The sequence below is a fragment of the Felis catus genome, chromosome D4 (genome assembly GCF_018350175.1).
Source record: "Felis catus isolate Fca126 chromosome D4, F.catus_Fca126_mat1.0, whole genome shotgun sequence".
Classification (NCBI taxonomy): Eukaryota; Metazoa; Chordata; class Mammalia; order Carnivora; family Felidae; genus Felis; species Felis catus.
In genome coordinates, this window is record NC_058380.1 from 71,664,975 (window position 1) to 71,681,804 (window position 16,830).

Sequence of the window (16,830 nt, forward strand, 5' to 3'; positions counted from 1 at the left end):
TATCACCATGAACAGGAGCACACTCAACCTGATACCAAACTGAGGAAGAGGAAAAGGTCACAACATGTGCAGGGACTAACTCCTTTAGTTAACTTTAAATAAAGGACTTAACCCAAAATGGCACAATCCAATTTTTTTTTAATTGGTTGCTTATTAAATGAAGGAAGGCAAAGAAAAGAGAAAGATGATACCCTGTTAATCCGGAAAGAATTAGGGAAAGAAGAGAATGGATTCAAGGGATACTTTGGATGCAGAATCAGCAGAATTTGCTACTGGATTCAACTGTGTGTAGGGGCAAGACAGACAAAAAACCAAGATGATACCAAGTTTCTTGGCATGGGTAAATGGATAAATGCTGACAAGAGAGGGGAAAGTTTGTTTTTTTAAGTCTTGTTCTGGACTTCTTAAGTCTAAGGTATCTTGAAACAATATCCAAGTGATGACGTCAAGAAGGCATTTGGATGTGCAAGTCAGAAACGCAAGTCGTGTCTGGGCCAAAATTATAAGATTGGGAACCATCACAACAAAGATGACATTTGTATCCACTGGAACTGATGAGCTCATTTAGGAAGATAAAGTTGAGAATAAAAGGTACTCAGAGGCAAGCCCTGATAAATCCTAATATCTAAAAGTGAAATTGTGGGGCGCCTGGGTGGTTTGGTCAGTAAGCGTCCGACTTCGGCTCAGGTCATGATCTCGCGGTCCGTGAGTTCGAGCCCCGCGTCGGGCTCTGTGCTGACAGCTCAGAGCCTGGAGCCTGTTTCAGATTCTGTGTCTCCCTCTTTCTCTGACCCTCCCCCGTTCATGCTCTGTCTCTCTCTATCTCAAAAATAAATAAACGTTAAAAAAAAAAAATTAAAAGTGAAACTGAGTATGAGAAGCAGCCAGATAACAGAAATACAAGAGAGAAAACCATACTTGGCATTTGCCTGTTTCCTTGTCTATCTTCTCAATGAAGTGAACTCCTTGAAGGCAGGAACTATTATGACCTGTTCTCTACTGCATCACCAGTACCTACACACTGTTCTATTTGTGTGAATACACTGCCATTTCCTTAGCCAGCCACCCCATGGACATTTAGATTGTTTCCATTTTTAAGACTGTAATAAATGTTGCCACGAGCATCTTTGATACATTGAAAGATGAAAGAAAGCTCATTTGTTTAAACAAGCATACAAACATAGGGACACTTGTACCCCAATGTTTATAGCAACACTCTCAACAATAGCCAAACTATGGAAAGAGCCCAAATATCCATCAACTGATGAATGGATAAAGAAATTGTGGTTTATATACACAATGGAGTACTACGTGGCAATGAGAAAGAATGAAATATGGCCCTTTGTAGCAACATGGATGGAACTGGAGAGTGTTATGCTAAGTGAAATAAGCCATACAGAGAAAGACAGATACCATATGTTTTCACTCTTATGTGGATCCTGAGAAACTTAACAGAAACCCATGGGGGAGGGGAAGGAAAAAAAAACAAAAGGAGGTTAGAGTGGGAGAGAGTCAAAGCATAAGAGACTCTTAAAAACTGAGAACAAACTGAGGGTTGATGGGGGGTGGGAGGGAGGGGGGGGCGGGTGATGGGTATTGAGGAGGGCACCTTTTGGGATGAGCACTGGGTGCTGTATGGAAACCAATTTGACAATAAACTTCATATATTGAAAGAAAATAAAAATAAAAATAAATAAGCATACAAAGTAGAAAGAAAGATGAGCACTGGGCAATCTTAGACAAGGGTTCACAGATACTTGCCGTTGATTTGTCAGTGACCAATGCATTCCAAATACTTGTCATGGCCTGTCGAATGCCCAGGTTGGGATCAAACTGATAACGATAAAGACGAGGAACTAGCTGAGGCAGAAAAGGAGCCAGCTGCTCTCCAGCTCTGGTGGCAATCACATTAAAACCAAAAGCAGCACCCTAGAAAAATAAAAAGATGAAGTGACTCAGATACATCTACTGTGGTAAAATATTAATACATTAAATATATAAAGATCACAAAATTACCCCTCCCAAACTTGTCCCTGAATACAGCCTGATTTATTGGTGTCCCAGCTTTACCAATGAGCCTGGGTGGTGGCCTGGCTCTCTCTCATCCCAGATTCTTACAAAATACACTGCATATCAATTGCCACTTCCTGCCAATGTAGCAGGTTTGGTTTTGGAAGTAAAAAGTAAAAACCATCCAGTGATAGGAACTTACCTTCCTAGAGTTCCACATTGCGTGATGGTTGGCTAAATTCATAAATTTATACACCAGATCTGGCTGACTAAGATCACTTGCCAGAGAACAAAGCTCCTTGTAAGTAGAAAGGCCCTGGCTTGGAAACAAACAAACACAAAGCATTCGATAATGTATTTCTCTGCCTTCAGCCCAGTAAAAGTTACTTCACCAATATTAGTAGGACATTTTAAAATTGTTTTCAATCTCATCACCACTGAGGCAGAGAACCAGGGTGAGAGGAATATACAAGTCACCTGGTTCAATTATCGACAATGCCAGATAAATGACCTGAAGACCCCTGTGACTCCCATGGGGGCAGAGCCCTCACCACCTCAGGAGGCGGGTAACTCTTCGTTACATTGTGCACCAATCTCTCAGAATCATGAAAGTCACTTAAAGACAACTTCTATCATCCCTAAGCCTTTTCTAAGCTACAGCAGCCCATCTTTTTTTAAAGTTTTTTTTTAATTCCCGTTAGTTAACACACAGTGAGTGTTATGTGCAATAATATAGTGAGTCAACAGTTCCATACAACACCCTGTGCTCATCACAGCCAGTGCGCCCCTTGAGCCCATCACCTATTTCACCCGTCACCCCACCCAACTCCCCTCTGGTAAACATCAGTCTGCTCTCTAGAGTTAAGAGTCTGTTTTTTGGTTTTCCTCTCTTTTTCCCCCTATGATCTTTGCTTTGTTTCTTAAATTCCACATATAAATGAAATCACATGGTATCTTTCTCTTATTTCATTTAGCATTATACTCTTTAGCTCCATCCATTTCACTACAAATGGCAAGATTTCATTCTTTTTTACAGCTGAATAATATTCCATTGTATATATATGCCACATCTTCTTTATCCATTCATCTACCTCAGCGGACACTTGGGCTGCTTCCCTATCTTGGCTATTGTATATAGTGCTGCTATAAACATAGGAGTGCATGCATCCCTTTGCATTAGTATTTTTGTATTCTTTGGTAAATACCTAGGAATGTAATTGCTGGACCATAATTCTATTTTTAACTTTTTGAGGAACCTCCATACTGTTCTCCAGTGGCTGCATTATTTTGCATTCCCACCAATGGTGCACGAGGGTTTCTTATTCTCCACATCCTTGCCAGCACTGCTGTTTCTTGTGTTGTTGATTTTAGCCATTTTGACAGGTATGAGATGGTATCTCATTTTAGTTCTGATTTGCATTTCCCTGATGATCAGTGGCGTTGAGCATCTCTTCACGTGTCTGTTGACCATCTGTGTATGTCTTCTTCAGAGAAATGTCTATTCACATCTTTTAATTGGATTATTTGGTTTTTGGGTGTTATCAGTTCTTTATACATGTTGGATACTAACCCTTTATTAAATATGTCATTTACCAAGTATCTTCTCCCATTCTACAGGTTCCTTTTAGTTTTGTTGATTGCTTCCTCTGCTGTGTAGAAATTGTTTATTTCAATATAGTCCCAATAGTTTATTTTTGCTTTTGATTCTCTTGCCTCAGCAGACATATCTAGAAAGAAATTGCTACAGCTGATGTCAAAAAGGTCACTGCCTGTGTTTTCTTCCAGGATTTTTATTGTTTCAGGTCTCACATTTATGACTTTAACCCATTTTGACTTTATTTTTCTGTCCGGTGTAAGAAAGTGGTCCAGTTTTCTTAACACCATTTGTTGAAATTGTCTTTTTCCACTGGATATGTTTTCCTGCTTTGTCAAAGATTAACTGACTACATAATTATGGGTTTCTGGACTTTCTATTCTGTTTCATTGATCTATGTGTCTATTTTCCTGCCAGTACTGTACTGTTTTGATGACTACAACTTTATACTATAACTTGAAGTCTAGAATTGTGATGCCTCCAGCTTTGCTTTGCTTTTTCAAGACTGCTTTGGCTATGCAGGGTCTTCTGAGATTCCATACAAATTGTAGTACTGCAGCACCCCAATCTTGATAACTTCTTTTGAGTCTTGTTAACTTTCCTCTGAACAAGTAATATTTACTCAAAGACCCGATTATTTGTGTTACTCTGTGAAAAGAGCACTTTTTCAGAAAAAAAGTTTACAGGGAGGGTAAGTGGAACAAAAATAACTTTCAAGGGGTGTCTGGGTGCCTTGGTTGGCTTCCGACTCTTGATCTCGGCTCAGGTCATGACCTCACTGGTTGTGAGACTGAGTCCCAAGTCAGGCTCTGTGCTGACAGTGCAGAGTCTGCTTGGGATTCTCTCTCTCCCTCTCTGCCCCTCCCCTAATAGTGCTCACTCACTCTCTCAAGGTAAATAAACTTAAAAAAAACAAATTACTTTCAATGTGGAAACAGTGAGCTAAGGGAGAAAGTCAAGGACAGAACAAACAACTGGTTTCTGGTGTTGTAGACAACACTGAAACAGGGCTCTGTGTGATGTCACAGCAAGGCCCAGCCAGCTGAGCAGTCTGACCTGAGGGTTTTCTGAGGAAAAGCAGCAGCGTAACCACAATGAAATAATGATAAGACAAAAAGAGGGTAAAGCTCTAGGAACTAATCTGAAATGCTAACTTGGTAGACCCCACAATACCAAGTAGAGTTGCTCCCCCCAAAAAACGAAATGCAGTGGATGCCAAGCTGTGCTGCCAGACCCCTCCTCAGGACTCAGCCGCCCGGGACCTAACAGAACTGCCCTCAGTACAAGGTCAGGTCCTTCTCCAGAGAGGCCCACCACTGATGCCTAGTCACCAAGGGGATTTAAAGTCTAATGAGACGATGTAAAGGCCTGGCCCCTCAAAGCAGGACAGCTCTGAAGGGCCAGCCCAGCCCATCTCCAGAGCTCAGGATCTGCTTAAGTATTAGCAGCAGGTCAGCTCCTCCTTGGGCCACCAACCCTCTCTCCTGCCTCGTTGCTCCCCCAGGTGATAAGGCTGGGGCACTCTTCATTTCAGGTTCCAGCAGATAAACCTCCACCTCACAGTCTGTTTCCCAAGAACCTCAAGCTGAGACACTACACTTTCTCCACAGACGTTTTCTTCTTCCATTAACATACTACATTTCCTAGGAAGGTGGGAATCAGCGTTGTGAGAGCTCTATTGACAAGACTAAAGGTGTTTCTGATGAACAATCAATGCATTTGGCACACTTACCCATCGGGTGTTTTGCCAAGGCTTCCCCCTTGAAATACCACTGTCTCTCCAGAAACTTCATGTTTCGCTCTAAAGCAGAACAATAAGACTTGAAATTAGCCTCAATTTTTTCATACCAATGAAATTTTTTCATTCAACTGATTCATTTCCTTTATAAACTGATAACATCAAATTCCACAGCATGAATCTACCATGTGCAAGATGTAAAAGTCACCTAAATCCTTTCCAATAAGCCTAAGAATTTTGTAAAATGAACTCTAGGATGAACAAAGAGACATAAAAGACATCCCACGTCAAGTTAAACTGCATTAAATGTGGTCACCCATTAAAAACTATCCTCCCTGTAAGGAAGGCGACATAAAGCAGTGACCAATTACAAGAATGATCGCCCCTCTCATCCTCTTCACAGATCAAGCTACGAAAGACATGCAAGCTTCCTCTCCACATCTTCATTTAGTTCATTTAGTCAACAGTAATTATGGTATTTTTGTAATCCGATGCTTTGATTGTCCGAGAGCATTCAACTTTCAAAGCCCAACCTACTGGCATGTTTCCTGAACAGTAGTTTGGTTTCTTTCACTTTACTGTCTAAACAGGATACACTGAGTAATTAAACCACTCTCCACTGCAGAACAATCGCTGACGTGCAATCTACAAGAGCTTAATAAACAGGAACACCAAAAGCTGACGTTTCCTTCTTCCACTGCATATTCTCAGTATGTGCAAAATTTGCTGTACATGTTTAAATGTGAAATGTTCAAGTTCACTGTACCTTTTGCCAGTCATGAGTGTCTCTACAAGTGTTGAAACCAATTCCTGTTGATCTTGTTCATTGCCCAGTTCATACACCAACCCAAGACCTTTTGAGGCAACATCTTGGCTAAGTTCTGCACACAAGTCAGACAGAATAGTATTACTTTAAGAGAAATTTGTCTTCTGGCCATCACTAGATTTTTTAAAAAGCTGTAACAGAAATCCAAAATAATATCAAAGTAAAGATATGAAAACATCATCAATCTGCTTATTTTGTTAAAACATACTAAATCATCTCAGGGGACATGGCACCAAAAAAGTCCCTGTAAAGGAGAACTACATTCACAAGAGTCAATTCACAAGCCAAGTCCACACTGCTGGGCCTAGGCACGCAGGCACCGTGAGAGAGGATCAGGGCGCTACAAGGCATACTCATGCGAAGTACAACAGCCTCATGGGATTTCAACACATGCACGTCCAATGTTTTTTAAATGAAAAGTCAATACGAGACCCTATTATATTGAAACAATTTCTAAAACAGAGCTACTTATTTCAGTGTCTAACACGTTCACCCTCCCCTGGCTTACATCACAAAATGGAAAGGAATCAGAAGTAAAAGAAAGCGATTGTTTATAAGTACTATCATTGAGGCCTCAGCTCCATTTTTATTTTAATTTTTTTTTATTTTAAATAAACTCTACGCCACACATTAGGTATCAACTCACAACCCCAAGACCCGGAGTTGCATGCTCTACTGACTGAGTCTGCCAGGTGCCCCAAGGCCTCAGCTCCATTTTTAAATGCAAAACTGAAGAACATGATCTAATTAATCAAATCAGTCAATAAGAATCGACTTTCCTTTGTCCCTCTTTTATGCTCGTTAATCTAGATTTTTTCAAAATTTAAAGTACAAGTTTACTGAAGTTTGGCAATCAAATATTTACCAATAACCTACCATCATTTTCTGACAAAACGGAAACAAATGCACTCTGAATTTCCTTCAGGTGAGACTGAAAGAAGAAAAAAGGAGTTTAGAACACAAACTCTACCTCTTGGTAGATAAGGGAGGGTAAGAATCTTTTCTCAGCATACACAACACCTTGTTAGAGTCTTCCAACCCCAGGCAGCCACATTACCTATTATGTTATGCTCTGGTCTCTGACGGCAGCCAAATTACCTGAAGGCTGGACCACTTCTCAGCCTCCCTATCCTTACCATTTGACTTTATACCTTCAAGTTTAGAATCATCTTCTAGCTGATATAGATCAGGCTGTCATCTTTCATGTACAGCTTATTTCAAAATATTTGTTATCAGTTTGTGGCCCTCCCCTTCATACACTTTTCTTCCTACCACCTTTCAATTATAAATATTTCACAAATAATTTCCAAAGGTGCTGAGCACATGTAGAGCATGACTTACCTTCACTTCTTTATGGGTACTTAGCTTCCTCACAAGGGAAAGGAGCCAGATGCAGGCCGCTTGCCTCACGTGTGGGTTGGGGCTGACAATATGTTTATTTAAAATCACATCCAACACCCAGGGGACCACATCATTCACTTTGGCTCCTGAGGGGAAAAAAAGGAATGATAGAAGTAATTAAAATAATTAGAGTTTCCTGAAAAATTAAAGTTTAATATTTATTCAACACAAGAAGCTTATAACATATAAATATCTGAATGACTAAGGTGTTTAAGTTGTTGAAAGAATTTTGGTAATCATCTACTTCAGAACCCAACATAAGCTAAATAAACCTTCAAAGGTACTCTTGTAACTTTAGCTCCCTAGAACGAAAACTTATCCTACTATGGGGGAGGCTATGTAGGTGTAGGGGGCAGGGGGCATATGGAAAATTTCTGTATCTTCCTCTTAATTTTGCTGTGAACCTAAACCTTCTCTTAAAAAATTAAGCCAATTTAACCAAAAATTATCCCTACTCTCTCTGGTCTTAGCAATTTTTCCTTCTCCATCACATCTTTTCCATCTCCCATCTAAAAACTGACACACACACAAAACTCTTCAGACTTGACTTTCCTCCTCTAGCTACTCGTGCCTTTTTTTCTTCTCCTTTATTACTTCAGAGTCCTTGGACATTTCTGGCCAGCAAGTGTGTTGCAGGCCCATTCTGTGCACTGCAGCATGTTCAGCAGCTTGCTGGGCCTCCCCTCTCTAGAGACCAGCCACACCCGCCCTGTCCAGTGTCCAGACATTACCAAATGTCCCCCACGGGGTAAAATCTCCCTCTTACAGTCAAGAATCACTGCTTTTCATTAAAACCTTTCAAGTAGTTGTCTATACTCAATAGTCTAAGTTTTTCTCTCCTCTTTTTTTGAACCCACTCCAAATCAGGCTTTTACCTTCTCCACTCCACAGAAATTACTTCTAAAAGTCACCAATTACCATCCTGTTGCTAAGTTCAATGATCACTTGTCAGTGTTCATCTTAATTGATCTCTCAGCAGTGTGAGACCTGGCTGATCCCCATCCCAGTCCTTTCCCTCCCCTCTACATAGATTTTCTTCACTTCCCTTCCAGGGCCCCCTACTTCAGGCCACTTCTTCTCAGTGTCCTTCCCTGAATTCTCCTCATCTACTGAAACTCGGAACTCTGGGGACCCCAGGGCTTGGCTGTTGGATCTCTTCTCCTTTTTACTTACCCCTCAGCGATTACACATAACACATGGCTTTAAAAACTATCTTTACATGATACTCCCAAATATTTTCCAAACTGTGACTCCTCAAAATGCCATACTCATATATCCAACTGACTTCCAGATATGTCCATGAAGATACTGGTTACAACTCACCTATGGGGGCGTTGGGGCATTCCAACACTGAGAGGGAGGAGTGAGAAGAAGAGTCAGAAAAGCAGATTTCTCCCTGCACCCACCACGTCTGTATCTCCCACAGCCCCCCATCTTAGTTAAATGGCAATTCCATTCTTTCAGCTACTCGCATCAAAACCTCCGAGGTCATCCCTGACTCCTCTCACTCTTCACATCCATCCCAGTAAAGTCCCCATCCTCTCTCACCTGGAATACTGCCAGAGCCTCCTAACTATTCTCCTTGCTCTGCCCTGGCCCTGCTCCAGACTACTTTCAACAAAATACAAATGACTGAGTGACTGAGTGAGTGCGTGAGTGACTGACTGACTGACTTATTTACTTATTTACTTTTAATGTTTGTTTATTTTTGAGAGAGAGAGCCTGAGTGTGAGGAGGGGAGGAGAAAGTGAGAGAGAGAGAGACAGGAGACAGAATCCAAAGCAGAATCCAGGCTCTGCGCTGCCAGCACAGAGCCTGACGTGGGGCTTGAACTCACAAACTGCAGTTTTATGACCTGAGCTGAACTTGGATGCTTAACTGACTTGAGCCACCCAGGTGCCCCAAAATGACCCTTTTAAAATGTAGTCAGACCATGGCCCTCCTCTAACCGCTTCCTATTAAGACCCCCACGGTAGCCTACAAAGCCCCTCTATGTTATCTCTTACTCCCCGTTCCCTCACACACTCTACTCCAGTCCCACTGACCTCAAACATACTCATGCTTCAGGGCCTTGCTTGCAATTGCTACTCCTTCTGCCTCCAATGCTCTTCTGTTTCAGGTCTTCACTTTAATGACACCTCCCTGAGAGCAGGTGCCCCGTGCACTCTCAATTCCTACCCAAATTTTATCTATCACTTTCTCTGCTATACTTCCCTCCATAGCACTTGTCACCATTTAGCATGTTGTGTGTTTCTCTTATTTGCTTTTTGCCAACTCCCCACTTAATATAAAGCTCTGTAAGACAGCTCAGAGCCTGGAGCCTGTTTCGGATTCTGTGTCTCCCTCTCTCTCTGACCCTCCCCTGTTCATGCTCTGTCTCTGTCTCAAAAATAAATAAATGTTAAAAATAAATAAATAAATAAAGCTCTGTAAGAGCAGGATTTTCAGCTACCCAGGAAACTGGATAGAAACAGTGTTACTTTTAATTGAGATAGGGACTAAAGAGAGAATAGTTTTGGGAAATAAAGAGGGCAAATGGTTTGGGAAGCCAACAGGAGGAAGAGGTGATTTCAGAGTCAGGCATCTAGCTACAGTGGAGCCTAGGGGACCTGTGTATGGACACACCTAATGGAAATATAGTTCTGGAGTACAACACAATGGTTCTAGGATGAGATATCCATTTGGGGGCCATCAACATATACTGGAGTGAGTGAACTGGGACATCCCAGCACAGTGAGGAGTATGCAGGAACAAGACCAGTGAAGGACAACGAGAAGAGGTCAGAGGTAAGGAAGAAACACAGGCAAACACAGTCTTGCAAAACCTAGGTGAAAAATGTTCCAAGAAAGTGCTGGGGATATGGTAAAGGCCTGGGTGAAAATGCAACCCAACCGGACCAAAAAGAAAGGAGAATACAGGTAAGACAAGATTTCAGAAAGAAGGAAATGGTTAGAAGAAGACCCTAGAATGATAACATTCCTAAGGGGGGAAAAAAAAAAGCCAGAATAGGACTCCCACAAAGCCAACAAAAGGCCTGAAAAAGGTAGAGCTCTATTAGGGGACATCCCCCTCTTCATAGGAATTCAGATACAGAAAGAAGCAGGTGCAGGGGCGCCTGAGTGGCTCGGGCGGTTGAGCGTCCGACTACGGTTTAGGTCATGATCTCATGGTTCATGGGTTCGAGCCATGCATCGGGCTCCATGCTGACAGCTCAGAGCTTGGAGCCTGCTTCCGATTCTGTGTTTCCCCCTCTCTCTGCTCTTCCCCTCCTTGCACTCTGTCTCTCTCTCTGTCTCTCTCTCTCTCAAAAATAAATAAACATTAAAAAAAAAAAAAGACAGAGGCAGGTGCTATTCCTCACTGGTCACGTAAATCTAGTTCTCAGGGATGCCTGCATGGCGGCTCAGTTGGTTAAGTGTCTGACTCGCAATTTCAGCTCAGCTCATCCATGACCTCACAGTCATGAGATCGAGCCCTGCATCGGGCTCTGCACTGTGCATTGGGATCTGTGCTGCACGTCGAGCCTGCTTGGAATCCACTCTCGCCCCTTCCTTCTGCCCCTCCCCCATGCATTCTCTCTCTCATTCAATAAATAAATCTAGGTCTCAGAGGCAAATACAATCTCTCCTTTACCTTCCCAAAACCACAATTCTAGCTATCTGTAGGTCTGCCACCTAAGCAGCTGCAATCACCAAGTAAACAAGCTCTGATTAGATTCCCACACTGCGCCAGGTACTGTGTTACATGCTTGAGATGCTAAGATGGCTAAGACCTAGGCCCTAAGTGGCTTCTCCAGTACTGTATCTTCTATTCAAAGCAAGATCAGTACACTACAACAAAAGACATCAAAAAAGCTGAGTAGCACTCAGAGGAGAATGACAAACATGCATGATCAAAATTCAGGTCAAAAAGTCATCATTACCCACTTCACAGGATTTTACGCTCTCCTTTCCCTAAACACACAAAGATGGAGCAAACCTTAACACTTGATGGACAATTTAACTGAGACTCTTTTGGATGAGCAAAGAGCCAAGCCAACCAAAGAACAAATTCTTCCAAGAAGAGCATGAGACATAGGAAGTTTGTAAGTCTGAAGACGGGCATAGGTACCTCTCTATTAATCTTCATTTGCTTAAGTCACTACAGAGAAATCCATGGACTCAGAAACATGGCTTTTACAGCAGATCTGCTCTTCCGCGTCATGAGCCCTCACTACTCTCAAGCCTCCAACATCACCCCTCATGTGCAAACTCCGAGTTTCTACTTCCAGTCTGGTTACCTGTTAACAACGGTCACTTCCCTTCCTTTAGTATCTTCTCCCCTTTACAGACAATCCTCCTTACCTGGCCTCATACCCACTGAGAGAAGCCTCAGAGAATTAGCCCTATCAGCTTCTGTCAAGTTATAGCTCTCCTAATTAGATAGCAAGTGAAAGTATACCTTTCCATTCCCTTTACATTTCTTTATGGTGGTTAACAAACAGGTGAACACGGAAGTATGCAAAAATGTAAGATGCAAAACTAGTGTATTCATGATAAAATACAATTCATAATGCAACAATTACCATGAAAACACTGCCATTTCCTTAACTGAGAAGATAACATATAAAACATCAGGTGACTTTTCTTTTGTTTTTATGACTAAAAATATATTTCAGTATCTGAAACAGAATTCATTTTCAATTCCAAACTGAAATTGAACCACAAGACGTATGAAACCATAGTATCTATGACACATAGTCGGAAACCACACCCTCCCTCTCCTGCATAGTCACTGAAAGCCAGTGACCCTCCGGGCAGAGGTACATGGAACACCAACAGAAGACCCTGAGGTTTCATTATGTGATAAAGGATTAAGGGACACACAGCTTGGCAATGTAACTGTGTTGCGACTTCTGAAACTGGCTAAATACCCTAACCCTCCAGAAAAGAGCCTAAGCTTGAAGGTACAACATAGCGAATTCCTTTGCTTGCCAAAGGACTAAACAAAGAAGTTCTTGTTCATTTTGTGTTCACTCTCCTTTAACCAACTATTTTTCTTGACTGAACCAAAATGATATAAATATTTTTATAAAAAGTTAAAATGGAACGCATACATTTTTTCTTTTGCTTCAAATGTGCAAACAAGAACAGAAAGGGTTCCTGGATTCTGAAGGGATGAGCTGCAGGTACCGTACCAGCAGGGGGAGTATACTCCTCTTCAGTCACCAGCCAGGCATCGCGGGCAGCCACAGAGCTCGTTCCTACGGCAGCACTGGTGATGGCCTCCCCGATCGTGAACTGCAGCTCTATCTGCTTGGCCTGCATGGAAGGAAACAAAAGCCGCAAATCGGCGAGAACATTTCCCAAAGACGTCTATCTCCACACAAAGGCTGTTTGGTATCAACCCTGTCAACGTGCTTTGCTTTTACGCTTTTTACTGGATTGCTCTCACCTAACCTGGTGGCTCACAGGGGAGGGGTGGGGAGGGGAGGGGAGGGAACGGAGAATGTAGAGAATGACCTCAACACCACACTGCACTCTTCACCCTCAGCAGAGAACCACTAAGCAGGGATTTTTAACTGCTGGAAGAGTGATACCAGTAACTTTGGGGAAAAGGGCACGGACTGTGAAGCCACACAGATCTCGGGGCAAATTCTAATCTGTCTCTCACTAGCCACACAGGCATATTTAAACTCTGAGTCTCAACTTTGTGTGTAATGCGGGCATAAGACCATCACCTGCCTCATCAGGCTGCGAGGAGGGAATGACGGTAATATGTTTAAGGTTTCCAGAGGATCCTCATGTGCGGTAACTGCACTACAAACAGCAGCCATTACAATGTATTAACTCATTAGCACCTCCCTCTTTGCACTCCTGAATTACATGGTGTCTGCAAGTTACTCTCCAGTGGTTCAGAAAAAAAAAGAATGATAAAGCAAATGCGATAAAATGTGAAATTTTGGTGTATCTAGATGAAGGGTATATGGAAGTTCTTTATATCATTCTTACACTGCACTGTAAGTTTGAAATTGTTTCAAAAATCAAACATTAAAAAAATTCTATACAGTATAGACTCAAATTTTTTTAATTTGGTTTAGAAATTTTGACACATTTCACAAGCATGAATCACTGCACTGACAACATGGAATTGGGCCTGTCTTAGCTCCCTTCAGCATTTTTCTGTTTACTGTAAACTGGAAAAGAGCTAAGAATGTGGGGACTAAGAAGAGAATGAAGAACAGAGGGTCCCCGTGAGGAGCATGGAAATAGCGACCTTTGAGAGAACTCGGCACACAGACCAGGGTAGCCATTCCTAAGCTCAATCAACTAAATGCTCTGGTCTCGGTGGGGTGTCAAGAGCTGAGAGCTTCCGACTCTGAGGAAAAAGAATTTCAGGACTTCAGTTCTACAGCTTTCCTGGCCAAAAGCTGCTTTGGCAATTCTAAGCAGAGAAAAGGTATCTCAACACAGAGGATCCCATAGTAAGGATTCATTTTATGTACCCTTTATCACACGTTTTTCCCATTGTTACTAACAACATAACTGGCATTACAAACAAAAACAAAATTCCTTAACTCCATTTATGAATGATAGGATACCCAGACTTTACTTTAAATATTCCAGAAATAGGGGTGCCTGGCTGGCTCAGTCAGTTAAGTGTCCGACTTCGGCTCAGGTCATGATCTCACTCACAGTTTATGAGTTTGAGCCCCACTATGGACTCTGTGGTGACAGCACAGAGCCTGGAGCCTGCTTCAGATTCTGTCTCCGTCTCTCACAGAAGTAAAGATAATACTAATATAATGAATCCCCATGTACCTGTTTTTATCTCATCTCATGATCCTTTATTTCTGGGATATTTAAATGTATTTTTTAATGTTTATTTATATTTGAGAGAGACAGAGCGTGAGTTGGGGAGAGGCAGAAAGAGGGAGAGAGAATCCCAAGCAGGCTTTGCATCGTCAGTGCAGAGCCTGATGCAGGGCTCAGTTTCACAACCCATGAGATCACTATCTGAGCCAAAATTAAGAGTTGGACGCTTAACCCACTGAGCCATACAGAGACCCCTTTCTCACTATTCTTAAACTTTAATCTCTCCATCATGTTTCTAGCGTTTCGTATTATCTCTGTCCTTCTACACTCTTAAAAAATAACTTCAGTAACAAGTTAATAATCCAAACAAACCTTCATTTATCTAAATAAAACTAGAAGAGAGGCGCCTGGGTGGCTCAGTCAGGTGAGTGTCCGACTCTTGATTTCGGCTTAGGTCATGCATGATCTCACTATCATGAGATCAAACCCTGCATCAGGCTCCATGACAGCGTGGAGTCTGCTTAAGATTCTCTCTCCCTCTCTCTCTCTGCTCCTCTCCCACACTTATGCTCCCTTTCTCTCAAAAATCAATCAAACTAGAGGAAATCCATCTCTCCCATGAATTTTTTAAAAAGAAAAAAAGGTAAGAAAGCAGACACTGTAAGCTTTTCCCCAAGAGGTTACAATGTCAATGACACCAGGGAGAACCTAATGTGGGTATAATTCATACTCAAAAAAATTCACATTAAAAATACTGGATTATTGGGGCACCCGGGTAGCTCAGGCAGCTAAGCCTCCGAATTCAGCTCAGGTCATGATCTTGCCATTCCAGAGTTTGAGCCCTACAGTGGGCTCTGTGCTGATAACTCAGAGCCTGGAGCCTACTTCAGATTCTGTGTCTCCCTCTCTCTCTGCCCCATTCCCGCTCATGCTCTGTCTCTCTCAAAAATAAATAATCGTTAAAAAATTTCAAAAAAAATACCGGATTATGATTCCAGAGACCTGGATCCTAACACTGGCTCTGTCACTCAGTGGCCTTAGTCCTCACCCCAATCAGCTTCCTGTCTACCTGCCATCCTTCCAGGCCCAAAAGGAACCTCACCTCCAAAACCCTAACATAAGTCTCCCAAACAGAAGTACTCACACCCTCCTTTGTGAATCTACTGGCTTCTATGCAAATGTCTCTTCGTTCATTTATTGAGGTCCTACTACTACCAATCACACTGCCAGGCACTTGTTTCATAATGGGGATCAAAATAGACTTTGCCTCAGTCTAGTGGGCAATTAGAAACTGTGATAAATGCTGTGAAGACAAAGTTTGGAGAATCATGAGAGCCCAATAAATGAAGAATCTACTCTAGTTTGATGGCTTTCAAGGGGCTCAGCGCAACCCAAGAAAGGAAGTATTAGTCTTTCAAAAGCTCAGAGCAAAGAAGGACAAAGAGTCTGGTGTACAAAAATGTGAGTAAGTGACGAGAATCAAGCCTAGATGAGGGTCCATATCAGGTCTTGTTAAGATTCATGACACAGGCCTAGCAGCTGCCCATTTGTTGGTCTTCCCAACTACCCTAGAAATTTATCCAGAAGACAGAAGCTAGGCCATCCAACTCAAGAGCAACTGGAATACCAGCATCCAATTCCCACATCTAGTTCACTGGGTTAAGTGTCCTCTTCTACCCACAATGCACTGGGCTTTACTCAATAATTATGAGGAGAGGATTTTCCCACATAGGTGATTTAGTCAATGCTATGCCTACCGAAGTGGTAAGCCCAAGGCTGGTTTGTACTCAATAAGTACTTGGTGAATAAATGAATAAAAGTTTAATTTAAAATCTCATAGCATACAAAACTCCAGCTAAAAAAAAAAAAATGCTTTTTTCTGAATAACAATCAGATAGCAATATAAATACCTCCACAGAGTCCATCAGACCTTGCAAGAGGAGCTTCTGGTGAGGAAAATCTCCATCCCCAACTGGAAAATATCCCAGTGTTTGGATTGCTCGTTCTTTCATCTAAAAGAACAGAAAAATTTTTTTAAACAAAGTACATAACAGCTTTATCAGAGAACAGTGTTTCCAAAATGAGAGGACAGGGAGGAGTAGGCTGGCTAAAGCACTTATACACGCAAGTTTCTTCTTAAAAGTATCCAATTTTACATAATTATGTTTATAAGACACTGGAGGTAGAAAGACATAAAACTGAGTTCATTAAGGGTCCGTGGCTGCAAAAGAAGAAAGAAGAAAGCCTCTAAGTAGGTTTATTATCCTTCAAACTGTCTATAAATGTAGGTTTCTGGGCCTGGGTGACCTAAGATCAACTCACAGCTTGACCATTTTAGCAGCCTTTACAGGTATGTAACCTTAGGCAAGATACTCCACCTCTCTGTGATTCTATTTCCTCATCTGGGAAAACAGAGATGACAACTGTACCTACTTCACTAGACCTTTCAGAGAATTCAATTAATTAA

At 41.9% G+C, this 16,830-nt stretch overlaps 1 protein-coding gene across 4 annotated transcripts in view; it reads right to left on the reverse strand.

The window, feature by feature from the left end:
• Positions 1-16,830, reverse strand: part of ECPAS (Ecm29 proteasome adaptor and scaffold) — a 107,272-nt gene that overhangs the window by 25,538 nt on the left and 64,904 nt on the right. For all 4 annotated transcript variants that reach the window (XM_045043669.1, XM_045043668.1, XM_023242563.2 and 1 more), the window contains 8 exons: positions 16,274-16,375; positions 12,746-12,869; positions 7,510-7,655; positions 7,045-7,099; positions 6,109-6,223; positions 5,337-5,405; positions 2,213-2,330; positions 1,762-1,929 (listed from right to left, as the gene is read on the reverse strand). In XM_045043669.1, coding sequence (XP_044899604.1) covers positions 1,762-1,929; positions 2,213-2,330; positions 5,337-5,405; positions 6,109-6,223; positions 7,045-7,099; positions 7,510-7,655; positions 12,746-12,869; positions 16,274-16,375 — 897 coding nt within the window. The remainder of the gene's footprint in view (positions 1-1,761; positions 1,930-2,212; positions 2,331-5,336; positions 5,406-6,108; positions 6,224-7,044; positions 7,100-7,509; positions 7,656-12,745; positions 12,870-16,273; positions 16,376-16,830) is intronic.